The 25,204-nt window shown below is 50.9% G+C and overlaps 1 protein-coding gene across 1 annotated transcript in view; it reads left to right on the forward strand.

The window, feature by feature from the left end:
• The first annotated feature begins 4,742 nt into the window (after window positions 1-4,742).
• The window catches only part of LOC142312226 (uncharacterized), an 84,332-nt gene continuing 63,870 nt past the window's right edge, over window positions 4,743-25,204 (forward strand). Inside the window, exons 1-7 of the mRNA XM_075351135.1 lie at window positions 4,743-4,877; window positions 4,960-5,083; window positions 5,167-5,264; window positions 23,810-23,959; window positions 24,467-24,646; window positions 24,729-24,852; window positions 24,936-25,033. Coding sequence (XP_075207250.1) covers window positions 4,818-4,877; window positions 4,960-5,083; window positions 5,167-5,264; window positions 23,810-23,959; window positions 24,467-24,646; window positions 24,729-24,852; window positions 24,936-25,033 — 834 coding nt within the window. The 5' untranslated portion in view covers window positions 4,743-4,817. The remainder of the gene's footprint in view (window positions 4,878-4,959; window positions 5,084-5,166; window positions 5,265-23,809; window positions 23,960-24,466; window positions 24,647-24,728; window positions 24,853-24,935; window positions 25,034-25,204) is intronic.

A 25,204-nucleotide genomic window follows, 5' to 3' on the forward strand; every position in this document is an offset into this window, starting at 1 on the left:
GTGTGTACAATGTGTGTATGTATGTATGTCCTTTGTGTTCAGTATGTACAGTGTGTGTGTACAATGTGTGTATGTATGTGTCCTTTGTGTTCAGTATGTACAGTGTGTGTGTACAATGTGTGTATGTATGTGTGTCCTTTGTGTTCAGTATGTACAGTGTGTGTGTACAATGTGTGTATGTATGTGTCCTTTGTGTTCAGTGTGTACAGTGTGTGTGTACAATGTGTGTATGTATGTATGTCCTTTGTGTTCAGTATGTACAGTGTGTGTGTACAATGTGTGTATGTATGTATGTCCTTTGTGTTCAGTATGTACAGTGTGTGTGTACAATGTGTGTATGTATGTGTGTCCTTTGTGTTCAGTATGTACAGTGTGTGTGTACAATGTGTGTATGTATGTATGTCCTTTGTGTTCAGTATGTACAGTGTGTGTGTACAATGTGTGTATGTATGTATGTCCTTTGTGTTCAGTATGTACAGTGTGTGTGTACAATGTGTGTATGTATGTATGTCCTTTGTGTTCAGTATGTACAGTGTGTGTGTACAATGTGTGTATGTATGTGTGTCCTTTGTGTTCAGTATGTACAGTGTGTGTGTACAATGTGTGTATGTATGTATGTCCTTTGTGTTCAGTATGTACAGTGTGTGTGTACAATGTGTGTATGTATGTGTCCTTTGTGTTCAGTGTGTACAGTGTGTGTGTACAATGTGTGTATGTATGTGTGTCCTTTTGTGTTCAGTATGTACAGTGTGTGTGTGTTGCACATATAGTGACAGGCAGTACAGTAATTGCAACTCGCCTTTATTTTCAGGAATTATAATCTTTTGTAGGAGCGACACATATCAGCGCACTGACTAATGTAGAAAGGACATGTACAAAAAACACCACATAAAAGAGGAGCGAGGGCCCTGTCCAGAAGAGCTGACAATCTGAGGAAACGGAAACAATAATGCTAAAAACTGTTTTTACTGCTTCACTAGATACATACAAGGGTGTAGAATGAGGTTCCCAATGTACAGGGGAGGTTCTGTATCATCACAAGGTGTAGCAGAGGGTTTTTTTTAAAAAAAGAGCCGTTTTTTGAGCCGAAAGAGCCGATTCTTTTTGGTGAGCCGAGCCAAATGAGCCGGCTCATCAAAAAGAGCCAGACTGCCCATCACTATCCTGTATACACTGAGGAGCTGATCATGTGACCCCTGACTCCTCCCCTCCATGTGACATCATCACAGGTCCTGGAAGCACAGAGCAGCCATATATCTAGTGTGCGGCTCTGCAGGAGGAGGTATGTGGAGATTCCCCATTACTGGGGCAGGGGGCATTAACCCCTTCAGCTCTGAGACTTTCTTGGGGTTTTTCTCTCGCTGATTTCTATGAATCGTGAGGTTTTTGTTCCTTTTCCTCTGATAGATACAGACGCCCCAACTATGAGAGGCCGGAAGTGAGGAAACCCGTCTGCCCTCAGTCCTCGGCCCCTTTCCTGCCCTCAGTCCTCGGCCCCTTTCCTGCCCTCAGTCCTCGGCCCCTTTCTGCCCTCAGCCCTCGGCCCCTTTCTTCCAATATGGTATAATGTTCCCACAGTACCGATATCCCCCCCCCCACACACAGTATAATGTTCCCACAGTACCACCATCGCCCAACACACAGTATAATGTTCCCACAGTACCCGCCATCCCCCCACACACAGTATAATGTTCCCACAGTACCGCCATCCCCCCACACACAGTATAATGTTCCCACAGTACCGCCATCCCCCCACACACAGTATAATGTTCCCACAGTACTGCCATCCCCCCACACACAGTATAATGTTCCCATAGTACTTACATCCCCCACACACAGTATAATATTCCCACAGTACGGCCATCCCCCCCCCCCACAGTATAATGTTCCCACAGTACAGCCATCCCCCCCACACAGTATAATGTTCCCACAGTAAGGCCGGCCCCCCACACACAGTATAATGTTCCCACAGTACGGCCATCCCCCCCACACACAGTATAATGTTCCCACAGAACGGGCATCCCCCCACACACAGTATAATGTTCCCATAGTACGGCCATCCCCCCACACACCGTATATTGTTCTCACAGTACCACCATCCCCCAACACACAGTATAATGTTCCCACAGTACCACCATCCCCCCACGCAGTATAATGTTCCCACAGTACTGCCATCCCCCCCCCCCCACAGAGTATAATATTCTCACAGTGTTGCCATCACCCACACACAATATAATGTTCCCACGCTATGGTACCCACCCCACCAGCTAATAAATAAATCTCACTTATCCCCATTCTTGATACAGATGAACCACCGGCCTCCTGGAAAAGTGCTATACATGTATGAGGAGCTCTTTCTTTCTCACTCTTTCTCTTTCGCCTACAAATAAAATAATGGAAGCACTCTTTTGGTTATATAAAATATATGCAAGATGCCTTCTCTCTTTTCTCTTCATGAAGAATGGAGAATATTCTCTTTCTCTCCTGCTAAAACTGTGATCTTAATTTTTTACTAAAAAACTTTTCATCAGGTTGAGCAAACTGATCATGTTCTACAATTCAGCATGCCAGATCCTTCTCTCATCTGACAGAATCTGTCTTGAGGTCCCCACACATGTTATAAAGTCCAGAAACCAAAAAACTGCATCTCCAAATGAAACATAGCAAGTGTGAACAGCTACCAGCTGCATAACTACACAAAACAGAAATGAAAGGACACATCCGCATTCTGTAGGTGCCAAGATATGCGCAAACATAGAACATATATAATTGAATTTGCAATAATGCTGCATAAAACATGGTGAGAAAAATGTAGGTTCTTAGGGCAACAATTGGCCAATTCTTGTATGCCCATCAACTGCGGCAAGGTGACCTTTATTTGATAAAACCCTATCCTATTCTCATGGCCTCTCCTAAACTAAGGAGTGGTGCTGTATCCTTTTGTTTGGTATTCATGTAGTTATAGCAGGTAGCACCTGTTTACACTTGCTATCTTTTATTTGGAGATACAGGTTTTTGTGGGCTTTTTTGCAGTAAGTATAAGAGATGGAGACAGCCTGCTATTCTGACTATGCCCTCTATCCATCAGACACAGGGTTGTTTTAATAAATGCCAGATCGTATCTGCCCATGTATTTATAGAATTTTAGTCCAGGAAAGGCATGACAGTAGGATAGGGTCCCATCAAACAAAGGTCACCTTGCCGCGGTTGATGGGCAGGAATTGACCAATTTTTGCTCTAAGAACCTTCATTTTTCGAAGTGTATTTTATATAGTATTAATACAGTTTACATTTCAAACATTCTATGTTTGCATATGTCTTGGCGACTACAGAATGCTGCTGTATCCTTTTGGAATATAGTCGGCTAATTCCTCATATGAGCGGTTTCAGCAACCTTTAGTCTGTATATGGGGGCCTTAAAGAGGTGGTTCACCCGTTTTCATTACTGGCCACATTTATATTATGTTGAGAAACAATGTTTCTCTCAAATACCTTGTGTTGCCAATTCTGCCTGTGAGCGGCGGTATTGCAGTCCGCTCACCCCCTTCATGTTACCCCCGGGCTCTGTGACCTCTCATAACCAGTGATGTCATGTCAACTGAGCCGGACTGCAGTCTTCCTGAGTGACAGGGCTGTGAGCGGAGTTTCACTATTCATCACAGCCCATCATCTCCCTGCTCCCTCCTCCTTCACTGCAGAGCGCACAAGCAGGAGGGATACTGTGCTGTGACTAGTGAGGGAACTCCGCTCACAACACAGTGACTGACACTCACGGAGACTGGGAGTAGCTGCAGTGAGGTCAGGTCAACAGGAAGTTGACGTGACCTCCCCGGACATCAGAGGTGACCTCTGATGTCCGGGGAGGTCACGTCAACTTCCTGTTGACCTGACCTCACTGCAGCTACTCCCAGTCTCCGTGAGTGTCAGTCACTGTGTTGTGAGCGGAGCCCAGGGTTCACACGATGGGGATGAGCAGTCTACAATAGCACCGCTCATAGGCACAATTGGCAACGCAAAGTATTTGAGAGAAACCTTGTTTCTCAACATAACATCGATGTGGTCAGTAATGAAAATGGGTGAACCACTTTTTTAAGAGGGAACTTATACAGAATGTTGTAAAACAATAAATATGTCAGCGCTGCTTGGGTCTCCCGCTAGTTTTTGTATTTCCTGGTTTGTCCCAATGAGCTTGTGATTCCTACAGCCAATCAGTAGTCTGAGTAGTGGCCAACATAGCCAGTGATTCGGAGTATGGAGGAGATGTCTTTGTCAGCAATTCAACTTATATTCCAGTCTGTATGAGACACGAGAGAATACATCAAGTACACTTTATATCTCCTGATATGTTTCCTTCATTATCTCCAGTAATTGTATTATTACACCGGATTCTTTATGATGTTACATTGGTTCATCCTCTTATTCAGGTCCCTACAACATTGGATCGTCTTAGTGGAGATCTTCTATATAAGAAAAGTTTCCTGATTGACCTGTCAAGGAGGGACAAGGACAAGATGGCGGAGAGGATATTACACCTCACCCTAGAGATCCTCTTCCGGCTTACTGGAGAGGTGAGAGATTCTGATGACGTCACATTACATCATTCTTATCTATGGGAATAACAGATGGACAGAACTGGAGAGGTGAGGACTCTGGAAATGTCTGGAGTGAGATTTCTTACTGTGTCTCTCCATAACCAGGATTACACAGTAGTGAAGAAGACTTCTAGTGAGCGCTGTCAGGCCCCTGTGTCTGAGGGATGGGGAAGACCCCTGAGCCCAATCACAGGGCCTCCACCTCACCCCCTGATACATGAGGACATGAATGACCAGAAGATCCTAGAACTCACCTACAAGATGATTGAGCTGCTGACTGGAGAGGTGACACTGCTGGGAATGCTGGGACATTATACAGTAACGCTATGAAGGGATTGGGGGGTGACGGTATCATTGTATGTGTCAGGTTCCTATAAGGTGTCAGGACGTCACCATCTATTTCTCCATGGAGGAGTGGGAGTATTTAGAAGGACACAAAGATCTGTACAAGGACGTCATGATGGAGGATCCCCAGCCCAACACATCACCAGGTAATAGACAGGACTAAATACACACGGCCTATAATTATCTGTATGTAAAGAATGAATTCAGTCCCTGTATGTGTCTCCTCCAGGTCTATCGAGTAAGAGGACAACCCCAGAGAGATGTCCCCGTCCTCTTCTCCCACAGGACTGTAAACAAGAAGAGCCCGATGTTCCTCAGGATCATCAGGTAGATGGAGAGAAGGTGACATGAAATCTCCCTATGATGTGTAGACGGCTGTGAAGGTCTTGTGTTCAGTCTTGTTTTATCCACCAGTATTATATGTTTTATACTTGTGTAATGAGAGCGGTGGAGATGGCAGGATTAGAGCTGATCATAGATGTGACTTCTCCATCTGTCTGTGACTTTTACAATATTTGCTTCCGGCGTGAAGATCTGACCCATAGTAATACTACAGAGACATATGTCAGACAATAGTGTTTATTTTGGGGACACATTCGCTCTTATGGTTGATGAGTGGTGGCAGTGTGTTCTGTAGCCGGGGTGAGTGGACGATGTCTGGGTGTTATTTACATTTGCTTTTTAGCTTTAACCCCTTCACGACCATGGACGGAAAGATACGTCCTTGTGCCCTGGGCCTTAACGACCAAGGACGGATCTTTCCTTCATGGCGTAATCGCGGCACCGGAGCCTCCGGTGACTGCGAAAAGTTAGGATAAACCGCAGATTCGGGGAGGAGGGGACCTGTACCTGACCTCAGGAGGGGTGGTGCCTCCTCCCCGGACCTACGGAGGCTGTGATTGGCTGACAAACGTCGCTCAACCAATCACAGCCACTGTAATGTTCCAGCCACTTAAAGTGACTGAAACATTGAAATCCAGCCCTGGCCAGTGCAGCTATAGCACTGGCCATTGGCTGGAGCTGGGTGACCTCACTGGATCACCCTCCCCCAGCTCCAGTAGCTGTGATTGGAGAGATCGGCCTTGTGACCTATTTCTCCAATCACAGAGGACCTGTTGCCGGTGACCGCCCCCGTCATCGTCCCTGCAGCACGCCAGCACAGTGAGTGTACACAGTGCAATGGCAGGGCGACAAGCTCCGGTCCCATGCTGTTATGAGACCGGAGCATGGGACCCGGAAGTTGCCGCGCTGCCATTGCACTGTATGAAACCGGCCTCCCGATCCGCCGCCGCGATCTGCCACCCGCACCCCCACCCCTCGTATCTGCTGCCCGCACCCTCACTCCCACACCTCCCGATCCGCTGCTGCCCTCCGCCGCGATCTGCCACCCGCACCCCCACCCCTCGTATCTGCTGCCCGCACACTCACCCCCACACCTCCCGATCCGCCGCCGCTGCTGCCCTCCGCCGCGATCTGCCACCCGCACCCCCACCCCTCGTATCTGCTGCCCGCACACTCGCCCCCATACCTCTCGATCCGCCACTGCCCTCCGCCGCGATCTGACACCCGCACCCCCCACCCCTCGTATCTGCTGCCCGCACACTCACCCCCACACCTCCCGATCCGCCGCTGCCCTCCGCCGCGATCTGCCACCCGCACCCCCACCCCTCGTATCTGCTGCTCGCACACTCACCCCCACACCTCCCGATCCACCATCGCTGCTGCCCTCCGCCGCGATCTGCCACCCGCACCCCCACCCCCACCCCTCGTATCTGCTGCCCGCACCCTCACCCCCACACCTCCCGATCCGCCGCCCTCCATCTGCTACAGTGCCACCGGTCCCCCCCCGATCTGCTGCCCGGCCCCTTTCCCTCGTGATCGGCTGCTCGTCCCCTCACCGCAGTGATGTGCGTTCCCTCCCCTGTCACCGCCGTGATGTGCGTTCCCTCCCCTGTCACCGCCGTGATGTGCGTTCCCTCCCCTGTCACCGCCGTGATGTGCGTTCCCTCCCCTGTCACCGGAGTGACGTGCGTTCCCTCCCCTGTCACCGGAGTGACGTGCGCTCCCTCCCCTGTCACCGCCGTGACGTGCGCTCCCTCCCCTGTCACCGCCGTGACGTGCGCTCCCTCCCCTGTCACCGCCGTGGCGTGCGCTCCCTCCCCTGTCACCGCCGTGGCGTGCGCTCCCTCCCCTGTCACCGCCGTGGCGTGCGCTCCCCTCCCCTGTCACCGCCGTGACGTGCGCTCCCTCCCCTGTCACCGCCGTGGCGTGCGCTCCCTCCCCTGTCACCGCCGTGGCGTGCGCTCCCTCCCCTGTCACCGCCGTGGCGTGCGCTCCCTCCCCTGTCACCGCCGTGGCGTGCGCTCCCTCCCCTGTCACCGCCGTGGCGTGCGCTCCCTCCCCTGTCACCGCCGTGGCGTGCGCTCCCTCCCCTGTCACCGCCGTGGCGTGCGCTCCCTCCCCTGTCACCGCCGTGGCGTGCGCTCCCTCCCCTGTCACCGCCGTGGCGTGCGCTCCCTCCCCTGTCACCGCCGTGGCGTGCGCTCCCTCCCCTGTCACCGCCGTGGCGTGCGCTCCCTCCCCTGTCACCGCCGTGGCGTGCGCTCCCTCCCCTGTCACCGCCGTGGCGTGCGCTCCCTCCCCTGTCACCGCCGTGGCGTGCGCTCCCTCCCCTGTCACCGCCGTGGCGTGCGCTCCCTCCCCTGTCACCGCCGTGGCGTGCGCTCCCTCCCCTGTCACCGCCGTGGCGTGCGCTCCCTCCCCCTGTCACCGCCGTGGCGTGCGCTCCCTCCCCTGTCACCGCCGTGGCGTGCGCTCCCTCCCCTGTCACCGCCGTGGCGTGCGCTCCCTCCCCTGTCACCGCCGTGGCGTGCGCTCCCTCCCCTGTCACCGCCGTGGCGTGCGCTCCCTCCCCTGTCACCGCCGTGGCGTGCGCTCCCTCCCCTGTCACCGCCGTGGCGTGCGCTCCCTCCCCTGTCACCGCCGTGGCGTGCGCTCCCTCCCCTGTCACCGCCGTGGCGTGCGCTCCCTCCCCTGTCACCGCCGTGGCGTGCGCTCCCTCCCCTGTCACCGCCGTGGCGTGCGCTCCCTCCCCTGTCACCGCCGTGGCGTGCGCTCCCTCCCCTGTCACCGCCGTGGCGTGCGCTCCCTCCCCTGTCACCGCCGTGGCGTGCGCTCCCTCCCCTGTCACCGCCGTGGCGTGCGCTCCCTCCCCTGTCACCGCCGTGGCGTGCGCTCCCTCCCCTGTCACCGCCGTGGCGTGCGCTCCCTCCCCTGTCACCGCCGTGGCGTGCGCTCCCTCCCCTGTCACCGCCGTGGCGTGCGCTCCCTCCCCTGTCACCGCCGTGGCGTGCGCTCCCTCCCCTGTCACCGCCGTGGCGTGCGCTCCCTCCCCTGTCACCGCCGTGGCGTGCGCTCCCTCCCCTGTCACCGCCGTGGCGTGCGCTCCCTCCCCTGTCACCGCCGTGGCGTGCGCTCCCTCCCCTGTCACCGCCGTGGCGTGCGCTCCCTCCCCTGTCACCGCCGTGGCGTGCGCTCCCTCCCCTGTCACCGCCGTGGCGTGCGCTCCCTCCCCTGTCACCGCCGTGGCGTGCGCTCCCTCCCCTGTCACCGCCGTGGCGTGCGCTCCCTCCCCTGTCACCGCCGTGGCGTGCGCTCCCTCCCCTGTCACCGCCGTGACGTGCGCTCCCTCCCCTGTCACCGCCGTGACGTGCGCTCCCTCCCCTGTCACCCCCGTCATCTGCGCTCCCTCACCTGTCACCCCCGTCATCTGCGCTCCCTCACCTGTCACCCCCGTCATCTGCGCTCCCTCACCTGTCACCCCCGTCATCTGCGCTCCCTCACCTGTCACCCCCGTGATCTGCGCTCCCTCACCTGTCACCCCCGTGATCTGCGCTCCCTCACCTGTCACCCCCGTGATCTGCGCTCCCTCACCTGTCACCCCCGTGATCTGCGCTCCCTCACCTGTCACCCCCGTGATCTGCGCTCCCTCACCTGTCACCCCCGTGATCTGCGCTCCCTCACCTGTCACCCCCGTGATCTGCGCTCCCTCACCTGTCACCCCCGTGATCTGCGCTCCCTCACCTGTCACCCCCGTGATCTGCGCTCCCTCACCTGTCACCCCCGTGATCTGCGCTCCCTCACCTGTCACCCCCGTGATCTGCGCTCCCTCACCTGTCACCCCCGTGATCTGCGCTCCCTCACCTGTCACCCCCGTGATCTGCGCTCCCTCACCTCTCACCCCCGTGATCTGCGCTCCCTCACCTCTCACCCCCGTGATCTGCGCTCCCTCACCTCTCACCCCCGTGATCTGCGCTCCCTCACCTCTCACCCCCGTGATCTGCGCTCTGCTCACCTGTCTCCTCCGTGATCTGCGCTGCGCTTCCTCCCCCACCTCTCACCCTCCCCGATCTGCTGCCTCCTTCACCTCTCACCCCCGTGATCTGTGCTCTGCTCACCTGTCTCCTCCGTGATCTGCGCTGCGCTTCCTCCCCCACCTCTCACCCTCCCCGATCTGCTGCCTCCTTCATCTCCTGTGATCCAGCTGCCTAGATCCATCCTGTAGGGTAACTATCCCCAATCTCACCTCCCACTCCCCTTACCACCCATCCCCCCCTCCCCCCATCCTCTGCCGCTCCTGCATCCACTGCGCCCTCTCCCATCCGCCCCCACCCTATCCCAGCCGCCGTCTCACAATCACAGATGCTCCCTTTATATGCCGCTGCCCCCCCATCTTCCCCCCCCCCTCTCATCTGCCGCTGTTTTTTTTTTTTTTCTATGCCATGGGGGTCTAGTTTCCAAAATGGGGTCACATGTGGGGGAGCGCCACTGTTTCGGCACCTCAGGGGGTCTCCAAACAGCATGGAATACGCTAATTATCCCAGACAATTTTGCGTTTGAAACGTCAAATGACGCTCCTTGCCTTCCGAGTCCTGCTGTGCGCCCAAACATTTGAGTTCCACCACATATGAGGTATCTGCGTACTCAGGAGAAATTGCACAATACATTTTATGGTGCAATTTTTCCTGATACCCTTGTGAAAAAAAAGCTACCTGGTTGAAGTAACAATTTTGTGGTAAAAAAATTTTTTTTTATTTTCACGGCTCAACTCTATTAACTTTTGTGAAGCCCCCAGAGGCTCAAAGTGCTCAATAAACATCTAGATAAATTCCATGAGGGGTCTAGTTTCCAAAATGGGGTCACATGTGGGGAAGCTCCACTGTTTCGGCACCTCAGGGGGTCTCCAAACGCAACATGGAATACGCTAATTATCCCAGACAATTTTGCGTTTGAAACGTCAAATGGCGCTCCTTCCCTTCCGAGTCCTGCCGTGCGCCCAAACAGTGGTTTTTCGCCACATATGAGGTATCTGCGTGTTCAGTAGAAATTGCCCAACAAATTTTGGGGGTTCATTTAATCCTGCTACCCTTGTGAATATGCAATATTTGAGGCTAAATTAACATTTTTGTTGCAAAAAGTAAAATGTTCATTTTTTTTCCTTCCACATTGCTTTAGTTACTGTGAAGCACCTGAAGGGTTAATAACCTTCTTGAATGTGGTTTTGAGTAGCCTGAGGGGTGCCGTTTTTGGAATGGTGTCACTTTTGGGTGTTCTGTGTCATGTAGACCTTTCAAAATCGCTTCAAATGTGATGTGGTCCCTAAAAAATGTGGCTTTGTAAATTTTGTTGTAAAAATGAGAAATTGCTCATAAACTTTGAACCCCTATAACTTCCTTAAATTTTTATTTTTTTTTTCCCCAAAATTGTTCTGATGTAAAGTAGACATGTGGGAAATGTTATTTATTAATTATTTTGTGTCATATGTCTCGTTGGTTTTAGAGCATAAAAATTCAAAGTTTGAAAATTACAAAATTTTCGTTTTTTTCACAAAGAAATGCAAAAAATATCGGCCTAAATTTACCACTAACATGAAGCCCAATATGTCACGAAAAAACAGTCTCAGAATCACCGGGATCCGCTGAAGCGTTCCAGAGTTATAACCTCATAAAGTGACACTGGTCAGAATTGCAAAAAATGGCCCGGTCTTTAGGGTCAAAATAGGCTTGGGGCTGAAGGGGTTAAACAGAGGTTGAGTGCAAGATTGAGTGTGAGGATTTATATTAGCCCGTGCAGGCGCACCCCACGACACGTGCTGAGGTGGTGATGACGCCCCCACACTGTAAAATGTCCCCACAATAACTAGTGCAGATAAAATGGAGGTGGCTCTGACTTTCTCATTGTACCTTAGATAAAATGGAAGAAGCCGCCTCTCAGTCTACCTGAACTAAAATGGAGGCGGCTGTTTCTGTCATAGATGGATGGAGATGAGTGCTTGAACCAAAAGATAGTGATGACAGTTTTGGGTAGTAGTTCAAAGTGTGAGATGAACATTGGGGGTTGTAATCTTTAGACAGATTACGTCATCTTGTAATGGTTACGCCTGATCACATCTATTTATCACACCAGTTCATGACAGTCTTCATGCACAGATGGCCGCGCTCTGTACACCTGGGCACACGCTCGAGCTCCCTGCGCCTCCTGTGCGCGCACGGTCGAGCTCCCTGCGCCTCCTGTGCGCGCACGGTCGAGCTCCCTGCGCCTCCTGTGCGCGCACGGTCGAGCTCCCTGCGCCTCCTGTGCGCGCATGGTCGAGCTCCCTGCACACAGTATAATATTTCTTTGTCGCTCCATTGGGAGACCCAGACAATTGGGTGTATAGCTATTGCCTCTGGAGGCCACACAAAGTATTACACTTAAAAGTGTAAGGCCCCTCCCCTTCTGGCTATACACCCCCAGTGGGATCACTGGCTCACCAGTTTTTGTGCTTTGTGCGAAGGAGGCAACACATCCACGCATAGCTCCACTTTTTAGTCAGCAGCAGCTGCTGACTATGTCGGATGGAAGAAAAGAGGACACATATAGTGTCCCCAGCATGCTCCCTTCTCACCCCACTGTATGTCGGAGGTGTTTGTAAGGTTGAGGTACCCATTGCGGGTACGGCGGCAGGAGCCCACATGCTGATTCCTTCCCCATCCCTTTTTACAGGGCTCTGGGTGAAGTGGGATTTACCGGTCTCCAGGCACTGAGACCGTGCTCCATCTACAGCCCCTGGAGAAGATGCTGGATGGATCGGAGTACATCAGGGACATGGCCCTGCTTCCTCAAGGTACTCTGTGTCCCCGTGCATTTGGCGCTCACACCGCAGCATGCTGGGTGTTGTAGTGCGCCGGGGGACATCAGCGCTGCGGCGCCTGTGCCATGGCCTCATTCAGCTTTGCTGAAGCAGGCTCACTTATGGGAATTGGTCGCGCCGGCCGCTGGGACTGCGGCGCGGCTGGCACTTGTAGTGCGCCGGGGACTTCAGCGCGGCCTGCGCTTTTACGGCGGCCGCGCTGATAACTAGAGTCCCCGGCTTTTGCGGCCTGCTTCCGTTCGTTCCCGCCCCCAGACCTGCCAGTCAGGAGAGGGGCGGGACGCTGGCCACTTCTATGAATCAGTCGCGCCGGCCGCTGGAACTGCGGCGCGGCTGGCACTTGTGGTGCGCCGGGGACTTCAGCGCGGCCCGCGCTTTTACGGCGGCCGCGCTGTTAACTCGAGTCCCCGGCTTCTGGGCCTAGTCTCCCTTCGTTACCGCCCACAGGCCTGACAGTCAGGGTAGGGGCGTGACGCTGCATAGAGCAGAGCTGAGAGCTGGAGTATGTTTTGCATACTCCACCCCTCTCACTGTGTGCACTGTGAATCCGGATTCCCGCACTTTCTCAGGCACGCCCACGGCTTCCTTCTCTACAAGGACACCGGCAGCCATTAGTGTCAGTTTCTGTACGATACAGAGACAAGTGTGGAAGACCCTGGCATTCTGATAGTCACACAATCGCTGTAACAGGCGTTAAGCAGCACCTGTGGTGCTAACCCCACTAGTGCAGAAGTGCACTTATAGATATGCTTGCACTATATACATTGCACTGTTTGGTCGCACGTTGTATATACCCTCCTGGATTATGCGGAGGAGTTATCAGCATATTCTCTGTGTAAAACAAAGGTGCAGAACCACATGTTTTTCTATACAGCTGGTACAGCATGTACGGCTATACGGCCGGCAGGTACATAGACTCCCATTGTATGCACTAATGGCCAGGGGATGAGGACGGTGTCTGCAGTATTTACTGACAGTTTTTCTGAGACTATGGCTATGATACTAGAAGCCTAGCAGTCCGGACATGTCTCTCACAATATGGGCACTGTTGAATCATTGATCCATGGCCCCCCTCAGTGTGAATAACTAACAGCTCCGGGAATGTCACACGCATCCCAGAGTCACGGCTCTGCACGGACGTCAGTCCCAGACAGCCTAAGTGGGCTCGCTATGAGCGGCCTCGGTTTCATCAGGGTCCTAACAGAAGGACTCGCTGTGTAATGAGGCGGAAGTAGCGGCTCAGGATTCTGATCCTGAGACCGCTCTCAATCTGGATACACCTGATTGTGACGCCATAGTAAATAATCTTATAGCGTCCATCTATAGAATGTGGGTTATTTCTCACAGCTCCTCCAGTGGAGGAGTCAGCTTCACGTATTTTTCTGGACCACTCTGCCTTCAGAAAGGCAGTCCAGGAACACCACGCTTATCCAGATATGCGCTTCTCCAAACGGCTTAGGATACACGTTATCCCTGTCCCCTGACTTGGTCAAGGACTGGACCCAATGTCCCGAGCGGCATCCTCCAATCTCCAGGCTTGTAGCTAGATCCATAGTTGCAGTGGGAGATGGAACTGCAAACTCAAAGATGCCACTGACAGACAGATGGATCTCTGGTCGAAAGCCATCTATGAGGCTGTCGGCGCACCGTTGGCTCCGGCATTCTCTCCCTTGGGGCACTCCAAGCTATTTCAGCTTGTCTTACACAGATTGACACGGTTACACGTACATCTGTGCCGCAGGTGGCATCCTTAACCTCTCAAATGTCTGCATTTGTTTCTTACGCGATTCAGGTTGTCCTGGACTCTGCGAACCGTGCGGCGGTAGCCTCCGCTACTCCGTGTTTTTAAGCAGAGCCTGGTCTGCTCGTTAAGTGAATGGAAGGCAGATTCTGCTTCCAAAAAAGGTTGCCTAACCAGTTGCCTTTTTCTGCTGACCGACTGTTTGGTGAGCGTTGGATGTAACCATCAAACAGTCCAGGGGTAAGGATTCATCCTTTCCTCAGCCCGGACACAACAAACCCCAACAGAGCAAGAGGCAGTCGGGGTTTTCGGCCTTTTCGAGGCTCGGGCAGGTCCCATTTTTCCTCGTCCAATGTGGACTCAAAAGGATCAGAGGAGCTAAGATTCTTAGCGGGCTCAGTCTCGCCCAAAAAAGCGACAGTCTGAAAACCCGCTTCCAAGGCGGCTTCCTCATGACTTGCGGCCTCGGTCGGTAGCAGGCTCTCCCGCCTTGGCGATATTTAGCTGCCATAGGTCAATGACCATTGAGTGTGAGACATTCTGTCTCACGGGTACAGGATAGAGCTCACTTCTCGTCCTCCAACTCGATTCTTCAGAATTTCTCCACCTCCCGGCCGGGCCGCTGCTCTTCTGCAAACAGGGTGCACTCTATAGGCAGAAAGAGTGATGACCCCCGTTCCTCTTCAGGAACAAGGTCACGGTTTTTACCCCAAATTCTTTGCGGTACCTATAACAACGGGCCGTTCCGTCCCGTTCTGGATCTAAAAATGCTCAGCAAGCTCGTGGACACCAGGCGGTTCCGGATGGAATCCCTCCGCCATGTCATCGCCTCAAGGTCCCAAGGATATTTCCTAGCATCATTAGGCATCAAGGATGCTTATCCACACGTGCCGATTGATCCAGAGCACTAGCGTTTCTACGCTTCGTTATAGGAGACGAACACCCTCTGTTCGTAGCTCTACCTTCCGGCTAGCGACAGTCCAACTGGTCTTCGCCAAGGTCAGGGCAGCAGTAGTCACAGTCCTGCACTCTCAGGGTCACTCTGTGGTCCCGTATTTAGACGATCTACTTGTCAAGGCACTCTCTTAGGAAACATGCCAACACTGCCCGAACGTTGCGCTGGAGACTCTCTAGAGTTTTGGGTGGATCATCAACTTTGTAAAGTCAGATCCGACCCCGACCCTATCGATAACATATCTAGGCATAGAGTTTCTTACTCTCTCAGCGATAGTGAAGCTGCCGCTAGACAAACAGCATTCACTACGGGCTGCAAGCTCTTCTTTAAGAACCAGTCGCACACATTGAGACGCCTCATGCACTTCCTACGTAAGATGGTAGCAATGGAGGCAGTTCCTTTCGCGCAGTTTTACTGCGTCCACTACAATGGGACATTCTCCGCCAATGGGACGAGGAGTCGACGTCCCTCAACAGAGTCGTCGTTCTTTCTCAGGCGGCCAAGGAATCTCTACGGTGGTGGCTTCTTCTCACCTCTTGGTCAAAAAGAAGGTCCTTCCTATCCCCGTCCTGGGCGATAGTTACGACAGACGCGAGTCTATCAGGGTGGGGAGCAGTTTTTCTCCACTACAGCGCTCAGGGTACGTGGACTCAGCAAGAGTCCACTCTTCAGATCAATGTTCTTGAACACAGAGCAGTGTATCTTGCCCTACAATCCTTCCAACAGCGGCTGGAAAGCAAGCATATCCGACTTCAGTCGGACAGCTCCACAGCGGTGGCATACATCAACCACCAAGGAAGAACGCGCAACCGGCAAGCCTTCCAGGAAGTCCGGCAGGTTCTGATGTGGGTGGAAGACACGGCATCCACCATATCCACAATTCACATCCCAAGTGTGGAAACTAGGAAGCTGACTTCCTAAGTCGCTGAGGTGTGGCCGAAAGAGTATGGTCTCCTCACCCGGACGGGTTTCAGGAGATCTGGCGCCGCTGACAGAGGCCGGACGTCGATCTAATGGCGTCACGGCACAACAACAATGTGCCAGCTTCATGGCACGGTTTCACAATCATCGAGCTCTGGCGGCAAACGCCTTAGTTCAGCATTGGTCGCAGTTCCAGCTACCTTAGGTGCCACCTCTGGCATTGTTGCCCAGAGTACTGCGCTAGATCAAGACCGACTGCGGCCGCGCCATCCTCGTCGCTACAAATTGGCCGAGGATGTTGTGGTACTCGGTTCTGTGGTGCCTCACGGTAGGCTAACCGGGGGCACTACCAGACCAATCAGACTGGCTGTCTCAAGGGCCATTCTTCCATTTGAATTCTACGGCCCTCAACCGGATGGTGTGGCATTGAGTCCTGGAACCTAGTGTCGTCAGGATTACCTCAGGACGTGGTTGCCACCATGAGACAGGCTAGCATACCAACGTCCGCCAAGATTGACCACAGGACGTGGAAGATGTTCTTATCTCGGTGCTCGGCGCAGGGTGTTTCTCCCTGGCCGGTTGCATCGTCTATGTTTCCTTCCTTCCTGCAATCTAGGTAGGAAAATGGGTTGTCGCTCAGTTCCCTTTAGGGACAAGTCTCAGCGCTATCTGTATTTTTTCAGAAACGACGACTTCCTCAGGTACGCACGTTCCTACGGGGAGTTTGTCTTCTCAGCACTCCGTACAAGCGGCCGTTAGAGCCCTGAGATCTGAACAAGGTTCTAATTGCTCTCCAGATGCCGCCTTTCGAGCCTTTGAAGGATGTCTCCCTTCCCGTTTTTCACGGGAAGTGGCCTTCTAGTAACGGTCTCGTCTCTTAGGAGAGTTTCCGAGCTAGCAACGCTCTCATACAAACTCCCTTCCTGGTCCTTCACCAGGACAGGGTAGTTCTGCGTCCGGTTCCGGAATTTCTCCCTAAGGTGGTATCCCATTTTCATATCAATCAGGATATCACCTCACCTTCTTTGTGTCCTCGTCCAGTCCATCAATTTCAGAAAGATTTGCAATCTGTTGGTTCTGGTGAGAGCACTCAGGTTCTACTTCCCGCATGGCGCTCCTGCGCCACCCGGATGCACTCTTTGTCCTTGTCGCTGGTCGGCGTAAACAGTCGCAAGCTTCCAGATCCACCCTTGCTCGGGGGCTCGAGGAACCAATTCTTGAAACCTACAGTTCTACTGGGCTTCTGGTTCTCTCAAGGCCGAAGGCCCATTCTACCAGAGCCGTGGGTGCATCCTGGGCATTACGGCACCAGGCTACGGCTCAGCAGGTGTGTCAGGCACCCACCTGGTCGAGTCTACTTACTTTTACCAAGCATTATCAGATGCATACCTACGCTTCGGCAGACGCCAGCCTAGGTAGATAAGTCATTCAGGCGGCGGTGGGCCACCTGTAGGAGAGGGCCGTTTGACGGCCCTATCATGAGGTATTCTTTTACCCACCCAGGGATTGCTTTTGGACATCCCAATTGTCTGGGTCTCCCAATGGAGCGACAAAGAAGAAGGGAATTTTGTTTACTTACCGTAAATTCCTTTTCTTCTAGCTCCAATTGGGAGACCCAGCACCCGCCCTGTTTTCTCGGGGTTTTTCTGTTTTTTCGGGTACACATGTTGTTCATGTGGTATGGTTCAGTTCTCCGATGTTTCCTCGGATTGAATTGGTCTTTAAACCAGTTATTGGCTTTCCTCCTTCTTGCTTTGGCACTAAAACTGGTGAGCCAGTGATCCCACTGGGGGTGTATAGCCAGAAGGGGAGGGGCCTTACACTTTTAAGTGTAATACTTTGTGTGGCCTCCAGAGGCAATAGCTATACACCCAATTGTCTGGGTCTCCCAATTGGAGCTAGAAGAAAAGGAATTTACGGTAAGTAAACAAAATTCCCTTCTCTTCCAGTACCTTTATTCCTCCCCCTCCCTCCACAAAGTACTTTTTTCAACAATGAAAGCAAACTGATCAGCTTCTACAATTCAGCATGCCAGATCCTTCTCTCATCTGACATTATCTGTCTTGAGGTCCCCACAGATGTTATAAAGTCCAGAAACCAAAAAACTGCATCTCAGAATAAAACAGCAAGTGTGAACAGCTACTAGCTGCTATAACTACACAAAACAGAACAAAAGGATACAGTAGCATTCTGTAGGTGCCAAGACATGCGCAAACATAGAATATATGAAATTTAAACTGCATTAATGCTACATAAAAATGCTGAGAAAAATTATGGTTCTTAGGGCAACAATTGGCCAAGTCTTGTATGCTCATCAACTGCGTCAAGGTGACCTTTATTTGATGGGACCCTATCCTATTCTCATCGCCTTTTATGACGGAGTGATGCAGTATCCTTTTCTTTGGATTTAATGTAGTTGTAGAAGCTGGCACCTGTTTACATTTGCTATGTTTTATTTGGAGATGCAGGAGTTTTGTTTTTTGTTTTTTTTTGCACTAAATATTGGAGGTGTAGACAGCCTGCTATTCTAACTGTGCTCCCTGCCCATCAGCCACAGGGTCATTTTAATAAAGGCCAGATCGTATCTGCCCATATAGTTATAGAATTTTAGTCCAGGAGAGGCATGACACTAGGATAGGGTCCCATCAAAGAAAGATCACCTGACGTGGTGTTTGGGCATACAAGAATTGATCAATTTTTCCACTAAGAATTTTCATTTTTTTAAGTATATTTTATATAGCATTAATGCAGTTTATATTTTATATATTCTATGTTTGCATATGTCTAGTCGCCTACAGAGTGCTGCTATATACTTTTGTGTTATATGGTATATAGTCGACTAAATTCCTACAGCCAATCAGCTGCCGCAGCGGTGGCCAACATAGCCAGTGATTGGGAGCATGGAGGAAATGTCTAAAGGCCGCTTTACACACTGCGATATCTGTACCAATATCGCTAGCGTGGGTACCTGCCCCCATCTGTGGGCGACACGGGCAAATCACTGCCCGTGCCGCACAACATCGCCCAGACCCGTCACACTACTTACCTGCCCAGCGACGTCGCTGTGACCGGCGAACCGCCTCCTTTCTAAGGGGGCGGTTCGTTCAGCGTCACAGCGACGTCACGGCAGCATCACTGAACCGCCACCCAATAGAAGCGGAGGGGCGGAGATGAGCGGGACGTAACATCCCGCCCACCTCCTTCCTTCCGCATAGCGGCCGGGAGGCAGGTAAGGAAGAGGTTCCTCGTTCCTGCGGTGTCACACGGAGCGATGTGTGCTGCCGCAGGAACGAGGAACAGCCTCGTTACTGCTGCAGTAACGATTTTTGAGAATGGACCCCTATGTCACCGATGAACGATTTTGCACGTTTTTGATGCAAAATCGCTCATAGGTGTCACACGCAACGGCATCGCTAATGCGGCCGGATGTGCGTCACCAATTCCGTGACCCCAACGAATTCGCATTAGCGATGTCGTAGCGTGTAAAGCCCCCTTTAGTCAGCAATTCAACTTATGTTCCAGGCTAGACGAGACTAGAGACAATATATCATCTATACGTTCTATCTCCTGATATGTTTCAACTTATTATCTCCAGTAATTGTATTATTACACCGGATTCTTTATGATGTTACATCTTAACCTCATAACGACGGCCGTACGACTTAAAGCGGCGGCAAAACAGGGTACTTATTCTGTTCCGCCGCTTTAAAGCGGCGGCCCGAAAAAACCCTGTAGCGCCCCCCAGCGACCGAAAATCTCGGGGGTTTCAGCTACCGGGGGTAGCTGAGACCCCCCAGATTATGAATCGGGGTGTTTTTTTTGGACCCCGACCATGTGATCGCCGGTATACACCGTATACCGACGAACACATGAAAAAAAAAGAAATGGCCGGTAAAACTGATTTCTTTTTCATCTGACATGATCAAACATGTCAGATGAGAAAGAAATCTAACCCCCTAGTGCCCCCAAAGCCCCCGGTACCGGAGAGTCCCCCCACCCCCACCCCTACCCCCACCGGACATCCAAAATGGCGCCGAAGCGCACAGAAAACTGCCGCCTGCGCCGGCTCTGCAGTCATTTCCCTCCGATCTGAAATGATCAAACATTTCAGATCGGAGGGAAATGTCCTCCCCCTGACCCCTCCTCCGGTCCACCGGAGCCCTCTGGTCACCGGAGCCCCCTCCGGTCTCCAGAGCCGCCTCCCCCCTCCCCCCTCCGGAGCGTGGAAGATGGCGGCGCACAGCGCGCGGCCGCCTTCATTCTGCTCTTTCTGCCGCATGTGACACGTCACATGCGGCAGAAAGGTGTCCCCAGGTCCCACTAGGTCACCCCCCGTCACCCCCCCCCAAGCCCCCGGTTATACGTTACCTGTCTGCCGCTCCGGGCCCGCGATCGCCGCCTCCTTCTTCTTCAATGCTGGCGGCGCATGCGCAGACAGCGGCTGTCAGCTGGATCCCTGCAAGCAGGAATCCTGCTGACGTCGCTGATGCACAGGCTCCACTGTGGACCGGGGGAGGGTGAGCGCAGTGATCTGCAGCCACACTCCTCACATGGAGAGGCTGCTGTTCCAGAAAATGGGGGGTACGTTCTGTGAGCGTGCCCCTCATATTCTGGAATGAGGTTACTGCAGGTCACTCTGCCCTAGGTTGGACCGGGGCAGTGTGAGTGCAGTATTCTCAGATTACTGCACCCACACTGCTCATGGAGAGCTTGCTCTTCCAGAAAATGGGGGATACGTTCCCTGAACGTGCCCCCCATATTCTAGAAGATCCAGAGCCGGCGTGGGACCTCCAAAATGGATTACAGCGACCGGAATTTCTTTATTTTCAATAAATTGGTAAAAGAGGAATGTTTCGGGGAGTGTTTTTTCAAATAAATTTTTTTTTTGTCTTTTTTTTTTTCTATTACTGACTGGGTTAGTGATGTCGGGTATCTGTTCAGATGCCGTGACATCACTAACCCCAGGGCTTGATGCCAGGTGACATTACAGCTGGTATCAACCCCATATATTACCCCGTCTGCCACCGCACCAGGGCGCGGGATGAGCTGGGGCGAAGCGCCAGGATTGGCGCATCTAATGGATGCGCCACTTCTGGGGCGGCTGCGGCCTGCTATTTTTAGGCTGGGAAGAGTCCAATAACCATGGCTCTTCCCACCCTGAGAATACCAGACCCCAGCTGTCCGCTTCACCTTGGCTGGTGATCTAATTTGGGGGGGACCCCACGTTTTTTTTTTTTTTTTAAAAAACGCCTGGGGAGCCCTCCAAATTGATCACCAGCCAAGGTGAAGCTGTCAGCTGTGGTTTGCAGGCTACAGCTGTCTGCTTTACCCTAGCTGGCTATCAAAAATAGGGGGGACCCCACGTCGTTTATTTTAATTATTAATTTTTTGGGGGGCTAAATACAAGGCTAGGCACCCTTTAGTGCCACATGAAAGGCACTAAAGGGCGCCAGCTTAGAATATGCAGGGGAATGGGACGTTATATTTGTTTGACATCTATCCATTCATCCATTGTAGCATTTTAGGCTGTGCGCCCACAATCGGGATTTGCAGCGTTTTGGGCGCAGAGTGTTTTCCCTGCGTCCATAGCGCTGCATTGTGCAGTAGAAGCACAGTGGAAGGATTTTTAGAAATCCCATGCCCAATGTGCTTCTTTTCTCCGCAGCATAAACCGACCTGTGGCGCAGCTTCCCGAGCCTCAGCATGTCAATTTATGCTGCGGAGATGAGTGTTCTCTGCAGGTAGCATAGAGCTCCACAGCGGCCTGAACCCAAATCGTGGGCTTGGGCAGCTGCGTTCTCCCGTGGACAACACTCACATCTCTGCAGGAGGCTGACACTGTGTACTAGATGCCGTGTCGCTGGATCATGGCCACATAGCCTAACAGTGAGACATTTGTTGCTACAGCAACATTTTTGTGAAGTACCTGTGGATTCAAAATGCTTACTATACTCCTGAATAAAATCCAGTTTCCAAAATGGGGTCACTTGTGGGGGTTTTCTGATGTATAGGTACCCAAGGGGCCCTGCAAATGTGACATGGTGCCCGCAATTTATTTCAACTTTTCCAGAATTCAAATGGTGCTCCCTCCATTCCAAGCCCTCTCATTTATCCAAACAGAGGTTTTTGGCCACATGTGGGGTATCCCTGTGCTCATAAGACATTGGATAACAACCTGTGGGGTCCACGGTTTGTTGTTGTCTCTTGAAAAAGTGAGAAATTTGATGCTAAAGCAACAGTTTTGTGAAAAAAATGAAAATTTTCAATATGGCAACCTAAGCTTATCAAATTCTGTGAAGTACTCGTGGATTCAAACTGCTCACTATACACCTTGATAAAAGCCTTGAGGTGTCTTGTTTCCAGAATGAAGTCACTTGTGGGGGACCGCCACTGTTTAGGCACCTCAGGGGCTCTCCAAATGCAACCTGGCGTCCGCTATTGATTCCAGACAATTTTGCAGTCAAATGGCACTCCTTCCCTTCCGAGCCCTGCCATGCGCCCAAACAGTTGATTTCCACCACATATAAGGTATCGCCAAACTCAGGAGAAATTGCACAATAAATGTTAAGCTGAATTTTTTCCTTTTACTCTTGTAAAAAAAAAAGCTACCTGGTTGAAATAACAATTTTGTGGTAAAATTTTATTTTTCTTTTTCATGGCTCAACGTTATAAAATTCTGTGAAGCACCTGGGGGTTCAGGGTACTCACCAAACATCTAGATAAATTCCTTGAGGGGCCTAGTTTCCAAAATGGGGCCACTTGTGCGGGGTTTCTGCTGTTTAGGTACCTTAGGGGACCTCCAAATGCGACATGGTGCCCGCAATCTTTTTCAGCCAAATTTCCTTTCTAAAATTCAAATATTGCTCCTTTCGTTCCAAGCCCTCCCATTTGTCCAAACAAAGGTTTCAGACCACATGTGAGGTATCACCGCGCTCATAAAAAAGTGGTTAACAAACCTTGAGGTCAAATTTTTGGAATTACCTCTTGAAAAAGTGAGAAAATTGATGCTAAAGCAACATTTTTGAGAAAATTATTAAAATTTTCAATATGACAACGTAACGTTAACAAAATCTGTGAAGTACCTGTGGATCCAAAATGCTCACTATACCCCTAGATAGAAGCCTTGAGGGGTCTAGTTTCCAAAATGGTGTCACTTGTGAGGGATTTCTTCTGTTTAGGTACCTTAGCGGACCTGTAAATGCAACATGGTGCTCGCAATCTATTTCAGCCAAATTTGCTTTCCAAAATTCAAATATTGCTCCTTCTGTTCCGAGCCCTCCCATTTGTCCAAACAGAGGTTTCTGACCACATGTGGGGTATCGGCGCGCTCATAAGAAAGTGGGGAACAAGTTTTGGGGTCCATTTTGTTGTGTTATTTCTTCTAAAAGTGAATAAATTTGGGTTAGAGCAACATTTTTAGGTAAAATTTAATTTTTGCTTTTTTTCATTCCACATTGCTTTTGTTCATGTGAAGCACCTGAAGGGTTAATAAACTTCTTGAATGTGGTTTTGAGTACTTTGGGGGGTGCAGTTTTTAGAATGGTGTCACTTTTGGGTATTTTCTGTCATCTAGGCCTATTGAAGTCACTTCAAATGTGATGTGGTCCCTAAAAAACTGGTTTTGTAAATTTTGATGTAAAAATGAGAAATTGCTGATAAACTTTGAACCCCTCTAACTTCCTAACGAAAAAAAATTTTGTTTCCAAAATTGTGCTGATGTAAAGTAGACATGTGGGAAATGTTATTTATTAACTATTTTGTGTCACAGAAATCTCTGGTTTAACGGTATAAAAATTCAAAAGTTGAAAATTGCTAAATTTTCAAAATTTTTGCCAATATTCAATTTTTTTCATAAATAAACACAAAAAATATTGTCCTAAATTTGGTACTAACATGAAGTCCAATATGTGACGAAAAAACAATCTCAGAATCACCGGGATCCGTTGAAGCGTTCCAGAGTTATAACCTCATGAAGTGACACTGGTCAGAATTGCAAAATTTGGTCTGGTCATTAAGGTGAAAATTAGCTCCGTCACTAAAGGGTTAATCTTCTTCCCATTCAGGTCCCCACAATATCGGATCCTCTCAGTGGAGATCTTTTATATAAGAGAATTTTCCTGATTGATCCATCAAGCATGGATATGGACAGGGACAAGATGGCGGAGAGGATATTACACCTCACCCTAGAGATCCTCTTCCGGCTTACTGGAGAGGTGAGAGATTCTGATGACGTCACATTACATCATTCTTATCTATGGGAATAACAGATGGACAGAACTGGAGAGGTGAAGGCTCTGGAAATGCCTGTTGTGAGATTAAGGCTATGTTCACACACTGCGTTTTTTACCTGCGTTTTTGGTCCGTTTTTGCTGCAGAAATTTCTTGAGAAATTCTTGTAACCTTTCTGCAGACATTCCCCAGCAAAACCTATGGCAAAAAAAATTAGCTGTGCGCACACTGCGTTTTTTTTCTTAAGAAAATTCTTTCAGTAGATTTTCTTAAGAAAAAGAATGAGCATGTCACTTCTTTTCTGCAGCTAACTGCGTTATTTGCCATATATAATTGGCAAAATAACGCAGGGAGCAACCAGCTGTAAAAACGCACCGAAAACGCGGCAAAAACGCAGGTGCACTAATCCTTCACTCTTAAGAAATTTCTTAAGAAATTTCTTAAGAAAAATCATTTTTCTAGTGTGAATTACTGTGTCTCTCCATAACCAGGATTACACAGTAGTGAAGAAGACCTCTAGTGAGCGCTGTCAGGCCCCTGTGTCTGAGGGATGGGGAAGACCCCTGAGCCCAATCACAGGATCTCCACTTTACCCCCCGATACATGAGGACATCAATGACCAGAAGATCCTAGAACTCACCTACAAGATGATTGAGCTGCTGACTGGAGAGGTGACACTGCTGGGAATGCTGGGACATTATACAGTAACGCTATGAAGGGATCAGGGGATGATGGTATCATTGTATGTGTCAGGTTCCTATAAGGTGTCAGGACGTCACCGTCAATTTTTCCATGGAGGAGTGGAAGTATTTAGAAGGACATAAAGATCTGTACAAGGACGTCATGATGGAGGTTCCCCAGCCCCTCACATCACCAGGTAATAGACAGGACTAAATACACATGGCCTATAATTATCTGTATGTAAGGAATGAATTCAGTCCCTGTATGTGTTTCCTCCAGTTCTATCCAGTGAGAGGACAACACCAGAGAGATGTCCCCGTCCTCTTCTTCCACAGGACTGTAAACAAGAAGATCCCGATGTTCCTCAGGATCATCAGGTAGATGGAGAGAAGGTGTTATGAGATCTCCCCTATGATGTGTAGACGGCTGTGAAGGTCTTGTGCTCAGTCTTGTTTTATCCACCAGTATTATATGATTTATACTTCTGTAATGAGAGCGGTGGAGATGGCAGGATTAGAGCTGATCATAGATGTGACTTCTCCATCTGT

This window comes from Anomaloglossus baeobatrachus, chromosome 5, assembly GCF_048569485.1.
Source record: "Anomaloglossus baeobatrachus isolate aAnoBae1 chromosome 5, aAnoBae1.hap1, whole genome shotgun sequence".
NCBI classification, from domain to species: domain Eukaryota; kingdom Metazoa; phylum Chordata; class Amphibia; order Anura; family Aromobatidae; genus Anomaloglossus; species Anomaloglossus baeobatrachus.